This window comes from Terrapene carolina, unplaced genomic scaffold, assembly GCF_002925995.2.
Source record: "Terrapene carolina triunguis isolate 2854851 unplaced genomic scaffold, T_m_triunguis-2.0 Scaffold96, whole genome shotgun sequence".
NCBI classification, from domain to species: domain Eukaryota; kingdom Metazoa; phylum Chordata; order Testudines; family Emydidae; genus Terrapene; species Terrapene triunguis.
The window spans coordinates 62,401,937-62,419,748 of record NW_020664447.1 but is presented as its reverse complement, the minus strand read 5'-3'; the positions used below and the strand labels follow the sequence as shown (position 1 = coordinate 62,419,748).

The window sequence follows — 17,812 nt, the reverse complement described above, 5'->3', positions numbered from 1 at the left end:
TTGGGGGTAGTGCCAACCTAATTAGTCTAAAGAATTCATTTTTAAAATGGAAAGAAAAGGCTTGAAATTTGCGGGTGGGAGGCTGGAGGGGAAGGAAGGACACAGCTAACAAATGATTGGAAAAACCTTCAACATTCTTTTAAAAATTTAAGACAGTATTCCAAAGAACATCTACTAGCTTCTAGCCTTCATTTAAATTTTTTAAATATATAAGCATAAAAAAGATGAGAAATCAGATATTTGTTAAAAATGGCTTATATACCTTTAATACATCTAACTTGAATTAGAGACCCCAGCAATGAAAGAGCATCCTTGTTCAGCTAATTATTTCAGTTTTGAAAACAAGGACCGTATACATGTAAACTTTCTGGCCGCAGGCTGTTGGTCTCTCCTAGTTCCATACATTTCCTAGCAGGCTGATGGTAGCTAGTGTATTCTTGTGTAGTTGGATCTTGGGTTTGTTTGTCAGTGTCTTAACATGTGATGTTATTGAAATACAGGTACACAGGGAGAGTGATAAAAGACGTTATTAACATGGGTTCCTACAACTATCTTGGATTTGCTCAGAACACTGGAATTTGCAAAGAAGCAGCAGCTAAAGTACTGACACAGTATGGAGCTGGGGTATGCAGCACTAGGCAGGAAATGGGTAAGTTTGGGTGGGGGGCAGGTGTTTTCAAAGTGTATACTTAAATCATAATCTGTTCATTAGTCTCTACAAAACATTGTATGGTTCCAGTTTTTGAACCTCAGATGAAGCAGTAAAGAAATCACAACTACAGAGTGAAGATAAAATCTGTACTTTTCTGTTCTGGCATGCTTAGTTTACACAGCCACAACAGTCTTCATTGATATGTTGTCAGATTTTTCCACTGACCCTCCCCCCGCCCCCTTTTCTGGATCATACCAAAAAAAAAGAAAAAATCTAGCTGTTGAAAAACCTCTTGTGGCACAGATTTGGCCCCAGGTTCATCTGGTCTATTTTGGACTTCTCTTTTGCTATTTTACATGCAGGAAATCTGGACAAGCATGAGGAGCTGGAAAAACTAGTGGCCAGGTTCCTGGGTGTGGAGGCTGCAATGACGTATGGGATGGGGTTTTCAACCAACTCAATGAACATTCCTGCTTTAGTTGGCAAGGTATGGCTTCAGAGAGAATGGGTAACAGGGTGTCTGGCACGAAATTTCTGCTTATGGACTCTTTAGGGGTTGCTCACTCTTTTTTAAAAGAAGTCACTGCAAATGTTCTTTGCAGATACAGGTCCCGGTATGTCATCTATACTGTATCTCAACCAAAGGGTCTTTTGGGGACACTGTGCTAGAACCTGTAATGCTCCAGAATGGCTCTTGTGTTGGGAGAGAGCACAACCTTGTGGGACTTCTAGTTTCTGCAGTCCACACCATGATATTAAAGATGGTGATTACTTCAGTAAACTGCCCAACCACAGACTGTTCTGACAGCTTGCTGAGAGACTGAATGCCCCTCCTAACTGGCATAAAATTGAGCCAAGTTGGGCATCCCAGTCATAAACTTGGAAACCTATAATCTCTCATACAGACAGTAATTACTAGGGAAGAAAAATTTCGTTTGATGTAATAAACCCATAAAAGACCAACATTTTGCTCACCAAATAGTGCTGCATTAATGATTACAATGATCATCCAGGCCTGCAAAATAATAGGTCTGCTGCCTGACAGCACAGAACTCAGCCTGAATCTTTTGCATCACTAAATGGTGTTACCTAATCACAGGAGATTAAGAGATGGAGAAGATCTGTTAAACTCCATTTAATCCATCTGCCTCTGCTGGTATAGTACAATGTATGTTCTATTTCTGTCTCCTGTTCAGATTTAAATATAATCTGATGGGACTTCTCCTTCCCTTTTGGAGATGATTCTAGAGCCTCATACATCTTTCTCGCACAGGATTTTTTCTTGGTACAATTTAAATCTTCCCATTTTTAATTTCATCCTGTTATTCCTAATTATTCCCCCTTGAACCCCTCTGAATTCCTCCTATGGTGTTTGAACCTTTCAAATTTCTGTTGCTTCATCTCATCTCCTGCCTTTTTCTGTGTTTAGTCCTTTTCTTGAATACCTTCAGTGCCTGCCTCTGACACTGCTTACAATTTTCCCAAGCAGCAGAAGTGAAATTGACATGATTCTGGGCAGTTTCCCTGAAGCTATTCAGAATCTTGTGGGCATCAGTGAAACTGAAAGCTTTGCTCAATTTCACTGTGTTGACACCTGGGTAGCTCTGATCAGCATCCAGGGTTGCAGTAGCTGTCTGAAGATTGAAGAGGATCACTTTGTTTGTATTGTAAAGTTATTTCCACAACTGTAGAAACTAGCACTTATGTTAAATGATAGCTTAAATTTTCCAGATACTGCTGACTTAGCTGCTGCCATAACTTTCTATCCCTGTGTGAGAACATTTACCATGGTAAAGTCTTTCAAGTCCTAGGTTTCCTGTTTTTTCTCAAGATGCCTTGTTTTTGTATTTAAGACAATCTGAAGTAATGAGTAAGATTTTATGACAGATTTATCAAGTATTTGATAAATTTCAGTTACTTACCATTTATATAGTTATTCTCATCCAAGGATCTTAATTGTTTTACATTTGTGCTTTGAGATGATTTCTAGGGGTGTGTGATGAAGAAGGGTCTCCAGAAGGTGTTTCATCTCAATCCAGTAATAGAAATTTAAAATGACCAGATTTGGGATAGTCCATCAAAATTTGAAGTATTCGTGTAATTTTCTCCAGACATTCTAGAACCCTGTTATATATCATTAATAACAATAAGAATGGAATAGATGCTAGAAACAGTAGCAGGTTTGGGAGAAAAGTTCAAGAGCTCATAGAGACTATGGGGAGGGAATGTAAATTCAAAGAAAGCTAGTGTCAGCTGCAAGGATAATTTAACTTGCTGACCAGAGAATGCATATCTCTGATGCAGCAATGGAAATTTAGAATATTTTTTTAAACATTCTTACTTAAGTTAGACACTTTGCATTGATTAATCTTCAGACTATATCAGATGCAAAGTTAATAGGGTTAGTCTTCCTTTTGTCAATTGTATGCATAAGAGAGACCAGTAATTTTCACCTATTTTCATTCCTTTTAGTAATAAGCCTGCTTTCTTTTTCATTTTGCCTAATAATTATAAAGTCCCCATTCATTTTTGTCTAAGATTAGATAATTCTGCTTTTTTGGATGTCCTTGTCTTTCCTCTACAAGTCTCACCTGACCCTCTGTTGTCGTGTGGATGTGTCCCGTCTCCTCTTCTAAGACTGTGGAGCATGTCCCTGGTGAAGCAATTACTTCATGCCCTTTGCATTTTGTTTTGGAAGATGCATGGTCTCTTTAGCCTTAATTATGTGTGTTCTTGGAATTTACTAGCTGTTTTCCACACTGATAGATATTAATACTTCCTCCGATTGCATTTTATGTAAAAGTATTAAGTGCTCAAAATCTAGCTTTCCCGAAATCTAATATCTTTGAAATGTTGTGTGAATCCCACAGTCTTTACTATGGGTGATTTAAATAGCCAGTGACAACTTTTCCACATGGTTTTTCACTACTTCCTGTCCCTCAGTGAAATGGTGTTGATACAGGTTTCTCTGCAAACTTCCTGGATCCTAAACTTATCTTCTGTGTGGCATAGGCTCTTCTTTTGTGTATACTTGATTCTGGTTGTCCATTACCCAACAGATATCTATTGTAGGTAACTGAAATCCTCCATGAGTACAGTGTAACAGGCGAGTATTTATTTCATCGATATAGATCCAATATAGATTTATTTAATATACCATCAGTATCTTTCTAGAAGAAGCCTCAGAGGTGGTGAGTGAGGTTAACCAGCATTTCTGGATCTTCTGAAGGAACACAAATGCTAAAATGTCAAGGCCCAAGACTTTTCTTTTCTTTCCCAGTCTGCAGATGATTGGGTTTTTTAAAACCTAATTAGGTGATACTCGGCTATTATGGTGATGAAGGCCATGTAAATATACTTAGCTAGGAAGGGCACATTGAGGGATGCTGGGTGACATGCGTTTGCACTGCAATAAAAAAAAAAAACCCTGGCATGAAATCTGAGTCGGGTCAATTGACTCAGGCTCACAGAGCTAAAAATGGCAGTGAAGATGTTTGGCCTTGGGCTGGACTCTGGTTCTGAGATCCTATGAGGCGGGAGGTTTTCAGAGCCCAGGGTCCAGCCCAAGCCCGAATGTCTACACTGCTGTTTTTAGTCCTGCAGGCTGAGCCCGAGTCAGCTGATGCACAGCGGCTGTGCCGTGGGTGTTTTATTGAAGTATAGATGTACCCTAATAGATGATATTCTTGCCTCTTGTTGATTGTATCAACTTAAAAGTTGTAACATTTTCTGTCCCTTACAGTAATAGGAATGTTACAGGATATGCGCGATAATTAAGCATCATGGTTGTTGCTGTGTTCAGTAATTATTAAACCCAAGAAGATAGCCTCTTTCCTTCGGAGCGCCACTGTCAAACTGATTGTTCTGCTGTTCTGAACATTTCATAAGGGCTCCTCTGTCTGTCAAATGTGTATTTCTTCTTCGAGTGATTGCTCATGTGTATTCCACAATAAGTGTGCATGCTCGCCACGTACACCGGTGCCGGAAGTTTTTCCCCTAGCAGTACCAGTAGGGGAGCACCCTAGCGACCCCTTGGTGGCGCCTCCATGGTGCGGTATGAAGGGCACTGTGTGCTCTCCCCACCCTCAGTTCCTTCTTGTCGCCAGTGAAGGTGCTTCAGAACTGCTCTGCTCCAGCTTTGCTGGAGCTTGTCCCCAAAACTTCTGTGTATGGTACCTGTAGTTAGTTAGTTGTTTAGTTTAGCTAGAGTGCCTGGGCTGGAGCATGGTCCAGCTCCGCCCACATCCTTCGTTCCTCCCGAAGGTGGTCTCCACCTATCACATGGGTCAGGACATTTTTCTGCCAATCCTCTGCCCCAAGCCCCATGCGTCCAGTGAGGAGTGCTGCCTCCACACGCTGGATGTGAGGCAGGCTCTGGCTTTTTACCTGGAGCGGACTAAGCTATTCAGAAAGTCCTTGCAACTGTTCATCGCCTCGGCCGAGCGCATGAAAAGTCGGCCGATCTGCACTCAGCGGCTCTCCAACTGGATCACCTCGTGCATCCGTACCTGTTATGACCTGGCGGGAATCCCTCCGCCATCAATTGTGAAGGTGCACTCGACCTAAGGCGCAGGCCTCGTTGGACGCCGGGTTCAGCAGGGCTGTTCTCCATCCCGAGAGTTTGAACTCCTTCCCACCTCCAACAGATACAGCTTGGAATCACCTATTGTAGAATACACATGAGCAATTACTCGGAGAAGAAGAAAAGACGGTTACCTTTTCCGTAACTGGTGTTCTTCGAGATGTTGCTCCTGTCTATTCCACATCCCGCCCTCCTTCTCTTCTGTCGGAGTTGTCTGGCAAGAAGGAACTGAGGGTGGGGGTAGCGCGCAGTGCCCCTTATACTGCACTATGGAGGTGCCACTCCAGGTGTCGCTAGGGCGCTCCCCTGCGGGTACTGCTAGCAGAAAAACTTCCGGCACCAGTGCACGTGGCGAGCGCACACACCTATTGTGGAATAGACATGAGCAACACATCTCGAAGAACACCAGTTACGGAAAAGGTAACTGTCTTTTCTCAACTCCTTATGACACTGAAAATGAATGACTAACCTTTCTTGATCCACACAACTCTCAATCCTGACCTGTGGCACCGCCAGCTATTCCAGTCACAGGCCTCTCATGGAAGCATAAATAGCTTGATGCACTAATAGGAACACGGAGAAGGCAACCAAAACTCAAAGGGAATTTGGTTAGTGTCTCCCAGTCCCCATTTGTACACAGGCTATTTCATCAATTGGCTCTGTTTTGGATAACTTTACATTTAAACTTAGTAGGAAAAGTCCTCACTAATGCATATTGTCTCCACTTTTTGGTGAAACTTCTCCTCCCCCACTTGTTTGAGCTCCTTGTCACCTATCCTGCTTAAACTGTAGACTCAAGATTCTCAAATATGAACCAGGCTATAATATCTGTGAGGCACTTAGACCTCCTTGGGTGTAGTAAGAGTAATGACCAGCAATTGCAACCTCAGCTGTCCAGAGGTAACCCGTTAGCTAATCAGGAAGACTAGCACTGTAACTAGACATTTACATCACACTTGATAAGCCTAAAATAGAAGTCACCACAGCTGTGCTGGTCACAAATGAACTGCTTGAGTATTTTATTTCTCTCTGTTCTTCAAAAGTTTTAGTGCCATCCTCAGTTACTACTTAATCTCCATTCTACTGTTGTCATCAGTGAGGGGATTGAGAGCACAATAATAGAACCTAACCTTACCCCAATAGTGTTTAATCAGCATAGCCAGCAAGAGGGACTCATAGGCTCCATCGGCACGAGGTAATTGATATGTTGCTCCCCATGGGCTATCAGCAACAAGACACCCTGAACTGATGCTGAAAACTGCATAACTGTAATGCAGGTAGGACATGGTCAGTTTTTCAACACTGGCAAAACATGATTGAGAACAGTTGTGTCCTTTCTACAGTTTTCAGCACCAGGTTCTGGAGGGGACGGGCACATTACTGACAATCGTTAGCAGCAGCCAGTCAAGTTCCTAGTAGACAGAGCCAAAGATAGGCTGGGGATGGTGTGAAATCCATAAGGGTTGTGCGGTCAGAAATATGCAGACCTCCTGAGGGTGAGTCAGGCTGCATTGGAAACTTCCTGTTTTGTGCTACGTTTCCTGTTCTCCGTTTTGTGTGAACACTGATTTTAACAAACCTCCTTGTAATTGCTTAATAGCAAATCCTGTGCCTTCTCTTAATATAAGGCTCATCACAGGACTAGTAGGTGCTAGTTCAACGATATTAGGGAATCTTATCTTCTCCCGAAGAGAACGGATTAAATTGTTTTCAGACATACTCGGCTTTCACAAACTGACACTATGACCAGCTGTGTGTAGATGCCATGTATAGCACACAGCACTTCCTAGTAAGGTATGGCTTTCACTTATCCTCCGCAGGATTCATATGGTGAATCACTGATCTTGACTTCATGGCAGGATATTGGGATGTGCATTACTAGTGATAGTTAAAGGTAGAGCTGTCTCGTCTAATACAAACACAGCCGTTTGAAGAGTACTCTGACTAAAGGCAAATAAGAGTGGTCTTATCACACTGCTCTGCTGTTAACCTCAGTCTTTTCAGCCTTTTTGCCTCATTTTTTCCCCTTGTGCAGGGCTGTCTGATACTGAGCGATGAGCTGAATCATGCATCACTAGTGCTTGGAGCAAGACTGTCAGGAGCAACTATTCGAATCTTCAAGCACAACAGTGAGTACCTGTTGAGGGGGCACTTCCTCTTGTAGCTCAGACACGTCACACTCTTTTCTGAGAACCCTGCCTCTTGTTGCTGTAAATCTGAATGTCCAACTGGGAAACCCATTTCCAGTAATTAGAGGCTCTTAGGGGCTGCTAGCACCTTGGAGTTAATAGTGTTGCAAACCCTGGATTGAAAGCTCTATTCTCTGCAAATTGGCCATTAAATACAGGGTTTTTTTAAGGTTGTTGAAAGGACACTTATGGAAGAGGTTTCTTAAACTGGGTGAGTGAATTTAGTGCTTATGCAAATGTGGGTATCTGATTAAATCTAGACATTGGAGGCAGGTGTCATGTAGGCTTTCTCTTCTCTCCCTTCCCAGCTCTGCCAGTACTCCTCTGCTCCAATCAGTAGCACTTTATGGTGTTGCATTTCTGGGTCCCCTTATAGCTTTTCATATGTAAAGTAGGGATGTAAAATATTAAACGGTTAACCAGTAAGCATTAGTTTTACCGTTAACCCCCAGCCCTGGGCCCAGCTGGAGTGGAGCCCCCGGGACCTCTCCCTTTAATCGGTTAAACAATATAATTTTGATAGTTTAAGCGATTAACTTTTTAAACGATATTTACATCCCTAATATAAAGCCAGTGCATGGCTGTCTGGCATATGCAGGGGGACTACTGGTGTTCACACCTTTCAGTTTGTATCATGTATGGGTCAGCACACGTACAGAATCTTATTACAATCCATGTCAGATACTAAAGTGGTGAAAGTCATGTAAGAACCTAGATAGATGATCTAGGTTGTCGTATGGTTTCTTAGGTCATTGCTTAGTTTCCAAGGTCAGGATCTAGGCTGCAATAAGATTCCCTAACATGGTTCTGTAATCATTGTCCATCCTATGGACAAAAACATTAAAATTAAGTACCCCTACCCATGCCTGGCAACCATGCTTTGGCACAGTCTCCTGTACCTGGACTCTGAAACCAGAAAGAAAAGGTTCTTTCAGCTCCTCCCACTGCCACTTCTCAAAATCACACTCTTTCCTCTTTTTTGTGATTGTCTATGCTCCCCGCCAGCCTCCCCATAATTTGTTTTCCATGCCTGGCTCTCTCCTCTGCCTCCCTGTCTTCATCCTGTGTCACTTCAACTTCCATGTTGTTCATTCCATCTGTAATGTCTTTCTTTCCTTTGGGCTCTTAGTCTGGACTGACTCCTTCATGATTTATTCACATTAGCCATTCCATTAACTGGATCTCCAAGTGCTATGTGGTGTGCTCTTCTCATCACTCAAATGCACTCTGGTCTTGTCATTCAGCATCAATCTCTCCTTCGCTCCTCCCTGCATAATTTCATCTGCACTGTCACTCAATTCAGGCTACTGATGTCTTGGAGTATGCTGCTGCTCACAGTCCTCCACTTTACTGTTATGGTGTGGTATGAATTCTGCCCTCTCCTGTGCTTTCGCCTTGCCTCTGGTCTCTGCTCCCCAAGTGCAGTGTTTCTAGAGGGCAGAGGCCTGTAACTACCCCCAACTTCTTCCACTCACTGTCCTTTGCTTATTTTACTCTGCTTTGTTCCTTGTGAATTAGCTTTCTCTTTCCACACGTCCAACCCCATCAGGTCTCATCAGATTTGCTTCCTTATTAACTCTTGTGTCTTTTCTCCACCCACCATCTCGTTCAGTTTATTTAAAGACAGAAATGACATTAGGGGAGAACTTGCTTCCTCATCTATCCTCCTTTGCCCAATCGCCAGCTGTCTGCCTCAGGCTCATCATCCTTGAACTCATTCTCTTCTCTCTGGCTCCTTTTCCAACCCCTAAGCCTGCTCTTGTTTTTCCCAAACATGAAATACCTTCACTCGTCTCCACCTGCCATTTACCAACCCATTTCTCTCTTCCCTTTTATTTCCAAGTCTGTCTCTTTCTGATGTCTTAATCTCTGTACTGTTGTACTCTTAACCAAGTATGACCAAATCCTGGCCTATAGCGGAAATCATGTGTCAGTGCTATACCACACAGCCACAGTCACCTTTAACATGAGATGTGGCTTGCGGGAGATGTGGCTTCAAATGCAATGTGGCCAAACTTGGGATCATGATAGAGTTTAGGGGGGAGGGATAGCTCAGTGGTTTGCCCATTGGCCTGCTAAACCCAGGGTTGTGAGTTCAATCCTTGAGGGGGCCATTTAGGGATCTGGGACAAAAATCTGTGTGGGGATTGGTCCTGCTTTGAGCAGGGGGTTGGACTAGATGACCTCCTGAGGTCCCTTCCAACCCTGGGATTCTATGATTCTATAGATTTCACAGGTATTAGTCTCTGTGGGCCACTCTTCATATCAGAGGGTGGCTGTGACTTGTAGCTGTGACCTATTTGTGTGCTCCTGCATTTAATTGTGTCGTGCTAATGGGGAAATAGTACTAAAGGCTGTTTGGTGGAATCGCGCTACTTTTTTTTTTTTCTTTCCTGTGCAGATATGCAGAGCCTGGAGAAACTGCTCAGAGATGCCATTGTACATGGGCAACCTCGCACCCGCAGGCCCTGGAAAAAAATCCTCATCCTAGTGGAGGGAATTTACAGGTACAAGTTATTCTCTACCTTGCCTACACTCTTCACAAGATCCAGCTGTCAGGTTTGGGTTCCATTGCTGGACCAGGCAGTAGAGCTGGTTAATATGAGCATGCCTCTTAGCTGTCGCTCTTGATGAGAGACCATTTGTTTTAGTCCTAGATTGATCTATAAGCTCCGCCCACGTGGCCTACTGTAATAACAGCTGGTACTGATGGAAAGCTTCCCATCTCCTAAATACAGCACAAATGCTAACTAATGTAAACAAATTATTTACATCAAACTTGCTAAGCTCTGGAGCTGAGGTTTTAGACTGTGTTTATTACCCTCTAGTCCAATTCCCTTCTCTAGTGGTCTGTTATTGATCATGCTAATGTGAATAAATGGCAATATATGCAGATCTCATAACTTCTCTGAGGTTGTGTGGGAGATATAAATGGGAGATCAGTTGTCCTTGCACCTGGTTCATGACTTAAGGATCAGGTGGTCTTGAGCTGCTGTTGGAAGGCATGGCTCAGGCCTGGTTGGTGTCATTTAGGAGACCAACAATGTCAAGTTAACTGGTAGCAGCATAGGACACTGAGGTTTGTGAGGCAGAGAAGCAGTATCTGTTGTAGATGGAAACGCATTACAAAATGCATTGGATTGCTCTGTCATTCTTGCTGCAACTTAATCTGTTTAACTTGTGATGCTGACTTTCAGAATAAGGAAATTTGGACACTGAATGCAACAAATCTTGTTTTTTAAACATAAACACTTGTAAAAGAAATCTTTCCATAGAGGTGTTATGGTCTGTAGATAATGCTTCCATGATAATTATGTAACTGCTAAAAGGAAGTAAAGAGAAGGAGGGTAGGAAGCTGTGACGGTGCTGTCTGTGGGAGCCAGCTAAGGTCACTCAATCAGGGTGAACTGCAAACAAAACGGGGCAGACAAACCCCAAAGGCTGGTGGATATGCCAATACTTAGATTTTTCAAGCCAGCACAAAACAGCTTCTGTAGTACCTCACTGGTTACTCAGAAGTCCAAACAACGCAGTTCCCTTAAAGTACCCAGCCTCAGGCCTCCATCCAGACACACCTGTCAGATATGATGATGATTACTGAAAATCTTATCTCATCATATAAAAGAAAAGGTTCTTCCAATCCCAAAGGATCAGCCACGTACCCAGGTCCAATTATCACTTAGATCTTACCCAAAATACACACTTATAGTCAGTTCTTATTAACGAAACTAAAATTTATTAAAAAAGAAAAGAGAGAGAGTGTTGGTTAAAAGATCAATATACATACAGACTTGAATTCAATTCTTGAGGTTCAGATACACAGCAGAGGCGAGCTTGTAGTTGCCAAAAGTCCTTTTAGAAATAGTCCATAGGTTATAGTCCAATGTCCATATTCAGGGTGGCTCCAGTCAATGACTGGGGATCTCAATCCTTGTGGCTTAAGGTTTCCCCCTCTTGAAACCCAAAGCAGATCTGCGATGAAGCAGGATCGTGTCCCAGGATTCTCATACATTTCCAGCAGCCTTTTGGCCTGAGAAAACAATAGGCTTAACTCTCCTTCTCCCAAACATCCTGGCAATTAGCTTTATCCATTAAACAGTTCAGATACAGGTTACCACAACCTTCAAAGAGACACATAGTATTATTGTCTATTTCACTGAAGTATCTTCCTAAAGCAGGGGTCGGCAACCTTTCAGAAGTGGTGTGCCGAGTCTTCATTTATTCACTCTAATTTAAGGTTTCGCGTGCCGGTAATACATTTTAACGTTTTTAGAAGGTCTCTTTCTATAAGTCTATATTCTTCTTCGAGTGCTTGCTCATATCCATTCCAGTTAGGTGTGCGCGCGCCGCGTGCACGATCGTCGGAAGATTTTTGCCCTAGCAACCCCGGTGGGTCGGCTGTGGAGCCCCCTAGAGTGGCGCCGTTATGGCGCTGGATATATACCCCAGCCGACCCAGCGCCCCCTCAGTTCCTTCTTACCGCCCCTGACGGTCGTTGGAACTGTGGAGCGCGGCATAGCTGATCTCCACTCTCCCTAGCTTTCTCATTTTCATTAGTGTAGATAGTTGTATATAGTTGTTATAGTTCTTTAGATAGTTAATTGTTAGTTTTTTGTTTAGTTGTAAATAGTTAGCGGGGGTTTAGGGGGTTGTCTCCCCCCTTTTCCCCCCGGCGCACAGCCGGGCTCATGCCCAAGGCTCCTGGCTTTAAGCCGTGCGCGTCCTGCGGGAAGCACATGCCAACAAGTGACCCGCATAGCTCCTGCTTGAAGTGCCTTGGGGAGGCCCATCCTGCAGATAAGTGCCCTATCTGCAAGGCCTTCAAGCCGAGGACGAGGAAGGAGCGAGATTTCAGGCTCCGACAGCTCCTGATGGAGGCGGCTCTGAGTCCGGACCCTCCTTCGGTGCGCAGCGTCCCGGCACCGAGCACTTCGGTGCACAGCACCCCGGCACCGAGCGCCTCCGTGCGCAGCGCCCCGGCGGCTCCGACCGGTGCGACGGATAAACCACGGCACCGACCGACGTCGGCACCGCGCCCGCCTCAGGGGCCTCGGCGCCGATCGCTGTCTCCGGGCCACAAGAAGGTCCGCAAGATCCAGGACAAGGCTGCGCCGAAGACGCCGGCTCCCTCGGTGCCGGGGGTAGAGCCGCGTCCGCCGTTGGACCGCCCACAACAGGCGGCCCCACCGTTGACTCCGGCACCGAGGCCATCGAGTCCGGTGCGGACTGTTTCCCCACCTAGGCTGATGGTGGAACCTTGTCTCCCGTCCACCCCGGAGACATTTGCAACGGCACGGGACCTGATTGCCTTCACCGAACCGGGGCCGTCACACCTCCCGGCACCGGCTGCTCCGCGACAGCTGCAGTCCAGGGGCAAGCCTGCCCTGCTGCGCCCGCCGTCTCCAGCTCCAGACTTGCGGCACCGTTCGAGGTCCAGGAGCACGTCCCGACGCCGCTCGGAGTCCCGGCGCCGAATGTCACCTCGGCACCGGTCGTACTCGCGGCACCGATCACCTTCACGACGCCGTTCCAGATCCCGGCACCGTCGTGACGACCGGCACCGCTCGGGCTCAAGGAGGAGCTCCCGGCACCGGTATGAGCGCCGCTCGGGCTCGAGAGGCCGCTCCCGGTACCGGGCCTCCTCGAGATCTTCGTCCCGCTCCAGATCGGGCTCTCGGCACCGAAGAGACTACCGGCACCGATCCCGATCTAGATCTCGGCACCGTTTCCCGGCACCGGGCAGGGACAGATCGCCCTACGACCGGCACCGATCGGCACCGTACCATCCGGTGCCGGTGTCGGTGCGCTCGGCACCGCCGTGGCCATCGAGGTCGGCGTCCCGTTCCTCGGAGGCGGAGGCCACCCACCTGGAGGAGACAGCGGAGGACCCTACGCAAGCTCCTGCGCATTGGTCCTTCTGGACGCCGTGGGCCTACCACCAGGCGCAAGGCGCCCCTCCTTCTGCGTCCCGCTCGGCACGCTCCGAGCCCAGGGTCCCGGAGGCCACCATCTCCCGCCCCCCACCAGGTGGTATGGAGGCGCCGGTGCCCACTCCGGTGGAGGCCCTGGTCCCAGGGGCTGCTGACGTTCAACAGGAACAACTGGAGCAGGAACCACCCTTGGACCCCTTGCCACCGGGGGGATCTTCCTCCTCCTCCCCCGATGAGGCGGTAGCGGGCACATCCGCCATGGGTCCGCCTCCTATTGACCTGCGAGCGCACCAGGACCTCTTGTGAAGGGTGGCGCGCAATATGGACCTCCAAACGGAGGAGATCGTGGAGGTGCACGACCCCATTGTAAATATCCTGTCAGCGGACGCTCCCTCTCGCGTGGCGTTACCGTTGATCCCGACCATTCAAGCCAATGCCACCACCATCTGGCAAACCCCGGCCTCGATTCCACCCACGGCCAGAGGAGTGGAGCGGAAGTACTTTGTCCCCTCCAAAGACCATGAATATCTGTATACCCATCCTCAGCCGTGCTCACTGGTGGTATCATCGGTGAATGCACGGGAGCGCCATGGCCAGCAGGCCGCTGCGCCCAAGTCGAAGGACGCTAAGCGCTTCGACTTGTTCGGACGCAAGGTCTACTCGGCGGGGGGGCTCCAACTCCGAGCGGCCAACCAGCAGGCGCTCCTGAGCCGCTACTCCTTCAACTCCTGGTCCTCGATGGGGAAATTCAAGGAGCTGGTTCCCCAGGAATCGAGGGAGGAGTTTGGGGCTTTGGTAGAGGAGGGTATGCGGGTGGCGCGCACCTCCTTACAAGCCTCGCTTGACATTGCAGACTCGGCAGCTAGGACCCTGGCGTCGGGGATAGCCATGCGGCGACTCTCCTGGCTCCAGGTGTCTGGCTTGCCACCAGAGCTACAGCAGACGCTACAAGATCTGCCGTTTGAGGGCCAGGGACTCTTTTCAGAGAAGACTGACGCGAGGCTCCAAAACCTCAAGGACTCGCGGACAATGATGCGCTCCCTGGGCATGCATGTCCCGGGGCCTCAGCGCAGACCCTTCTGGCCACCGCCACAGAGATTTTACCCTCCCCCGCCTCGTCCTAGACAGGACTTTGCCAGGCGGCGGGGTCGAGGGGGCAGGCGGAGGTCGACCGGCCCTCAACCTGGTCAAAACCAGGGACAGCCTAGGCCACCTTCAGGGCCTAGGCAAAACTTTTGAAGGTGCGGTCGAGGACGGCACCTCGGCCTGTATCCAGGATCCAACTCCCCCCTTCCGGGATCGCCTCTCCCGCTTCCACCGTGCTTGGTCCCTTATAACCTCGGACCGCTGGGTCCTTCGCACGGTGGAGAGGGGATACGCCCTCCAATTTTCCTCGCCCCCCCCCTCCCACTCCCCCTCCCCGTCCCTCTTCAGGGACCCCTCTCACGAGCAACTCCTTACACAGGAGGTTTTTGGGCTCCTCTCTTTGGGGGCCATAGAGGAGGTTCCATCGGAGCTAAGGGGCAGGGGGTTTTACTCCCGCTACTTTCTGATCCCCAAGTCAAAAGGGGGTCTACGGCCCATCTTAGACTTGCGCGGACTCAACAAATTCATAGTAAAGTTGAAGTTCCGCATGGTTTCATTGGGGACCATCATCCCTTCACTGGATCCTGGAGACTGGTTCGCCGCCCTCGACATGAAGGACGCTTATTTTCACATAGCGATCTATCCGCCTCACAGGCGCTTCCTGCGATTTGTAGTAGGCGCAATGCACTACCAATTTGCAGTCCTTCCCTTCGGCTTGTCTTCGGCTCCCAGAGTGTTCACAAAGTGTCTGGCAGTCGTCGCGGCCTTCCTTCGTCGACAAGGGATACAGCTGTTCCCGTACTTGGACGACTGGCTGGTACGCGGCCGCACCAGGGACCAAGTGCAGGCTCATGTCCGCATGGTGACACACACTTTCCACGAGTTGGGCATTCTACTCAACAGAGAAAAATCCACCCTGGTACCAACTCAGAGGATAGAGTTTATCGGAGCAGTCCTGGACTCCAGACGCGCCCAAGCTATCCTCCCCGACAGCCGCTTTCAGACCATCCTAAGCGTCATTCAAGGACTCAGGACTTTTCCAATCACCACCGTAAGAACTTGCCTTGCCCTATTGGGCCACATGGCCTCGTGCACGTACGTGACCAGGCACGCCAGGCTACGACTTCGCCCACTGCAGGCTTGGCTGTCATCGGTCTACCGTCCTCATCGAGACGACCTGAATATGGTGGTCACGGTTCCGGCCTCGGTCCGGGCCTCCCTCACCTGGTGGACGGATCGTACGGTGGTCTGTGCAGGAGTACCCTTTCACGACCCACAACCCTCCCTCCACCTAGTCACGGATGCTTCATCTCTAGGTTGGGGCGCTCACCTCGGAGAGCACCATACCCAGGGCCTCTGGTCCGTGGCCCAACTAGCCCTCCACATCAACGTCAGAGAGCTGATGGCGGTGCGCCTAGCTTGCCAGGCGTTCCTCAACTTCCTACAGGGCCGTTGCGTGTTGGTTCTCACCGACAACACCACGGCAATGTTCTACATCAACAAGCAAGGCGGAGCCCACTCATCGCTCCTATGTCAAGAGGCCATTCGCCTGTGGGACTTCTGCATCGCCCACTCGATACATCTTACGGCATCCTTCCTTCCTGGAGTCCAGAATACGCTGGCGGACCGTCTCAGCAGGTCCTTCCAGACACACGAGTGGTCAATTCGCCCGGACGTCATCTATTCCGTCTTCCAGAGGTGGGGATTTCCCCAGATCGACCTCTTCGCATCTCGGGCCAACAGGAAGTGCCAGGTATTCTGCTCCCTGCACGGACGAGCCCCGGGCTCTCAGTCAGACGCCTTCCTTCTAACATGGAAGGACCACCTGTTCTACGCCTTCCCTCCATTTCCGCTGGTCCACAGGGTACTGCTCAAGATCCGCAGGGATCATGCACGGGTGATTCTAGTCGCCCCCGCCTGGCCGAGGCAACACTGGTACTCCACACTGCTGGATCTTTCGGTACGAACGCCGATCACGCTCCCCTTGAGTCGGGACCTCATCTCCCAGGACCACGGCCGGTTGTGTCACCCCGACCTACAGTCCCTCCACCTCACGGCGTGGATGCTCCATGGTTGAGTCGGACAGAGCGGCAGTGCTCGCAGGCCGTCCAGCAGGTTCTGCTGGGAAGTCGAAAGCCCTCTACGCGAACCACTTATCTAGCCAAGTGGAAGCGGTTCTCCTGTTGGTGTGAGCAACGAGCTACTTCTCCCTTGCAGGCACCTATCCCCTGCATACTGGAATACCTCCTGTCCTTAAGACAGCAAGGCTTGGCGACATCCTCAATCAAGGTTCACCTCGCCGCTATTTCCGCTTTCCACCCAGGAGAACTCACGTCCTCGGTCTTCTCTAACCCGATGGTGGTTAGATTCCTCAAGGGCTTACACCGGCTGTACCCACAGCAACGACAGCCGGTTCCGACGTGGGACCTCAACCTCGTGCTCTCTAGGCTCACAGGGCCTCCGTTTGAACCATTGGCGACCTGCTCACTCCTGTACTTATCCTGGAAGACAGCCTTCCTCGTGGCCATCACCTCAGCACGACGCGTCTCTGAACTCAGGGCGCTGACATCCGAGCCCCCTTACACGGTGTTCCACAAGGACAAGGTGCAGCTTCGCCCCCATCCTGCCTTTCTTCCGAAGGTGGTGTCACCTTTTCACATTAATCAGGACATATTCCTTCCAGTCTTCCATCCGAAGCCGCACGCTACTCGTCAAGACCAGCGTTTGCATTCCTTAGACGTTCGCAGGGCCCTGGCTTTCTATATCGACCGTACAAAGCCATTTAGGAAGACAACGCAACTCTTCGTTGCAGTGGCCGACCGGATGAAAGGCTCACCGGTCTCTTCACAGTGCCTGTCCTCTTGGATTACGTCCTGCATTCGTGCTTGCTACGACCTGGCCGGTGTACCGACGCCACGCCTCACTGCTCATTCCACGAGGGCCCAGGCCTCCTCGACTGCCTTCCTGGCTCAAGTACCGATCCAGGACATTTGTAGAGCTGCAGTGTGGTCATCGGTCCACACATTTGCTACTCACTATGCGCTGGTGCAACAATCCAGAGACGATGCTGCTTTCGGGTCAGCGGTTCTGCACACAGCAATGTCTCACTCCGACCCCGCCACCTAGGTGGGGCTTGGGAGTCACCTAACTGGAATGGATATGAGCAAGCACTCGAAGAAGAAAAGACGGTTACTCACCGTTGTAACTGTTGTTCTTCGAGATGTGTTGCTCATATCCATTCCAAACCCGCCCCCCTTCCCCACTGTCGGAGTAGCCGGCAAGAAGGAACTGAGGGGGGCGCTGGGTCGGCTGGGGTATATATCCAGCGCCATAACGGCGCCACTCTAGGGGGCTCCACAGCCGACCCACCGGG

The 17,812-nt window shown here is 48.8% G+C and overlaps 1 protein-coding gene across 2 annotated transcripts in view; it reads left to right on the top strand.

Annotated features, from left to right (window-relative positions):
- The window catches only part of SPTLC2 (serine palmitoyltransferase long chain base subunit 2), a 128,519-nt gene that overhangs the window by 38,418 nt on the left and 72,289 nt on the right, over positions 1–17,812 (top strand). For both annotated transcript variants that reach the window (XM_024192814.1, XM_024192813.1), the window contains exons 4-7: positions 501–649; positions 1,015–1,139; positions 7,270–7,363; positions 9,825–9,930. In XM_024192814.1, coding sequence (XP_024048582.1) covers positions 501–649; positions 1,015–1,139; positions 7,270–7,363; positions 9,825–9,930 — 474 coding nt within the window. The remainder of the gene's footprint in view (positions 1–500; positions 650–1,014; positions 1,140–7,269; positions 7,364–9,824; positions 9,931–17,812) is intronic.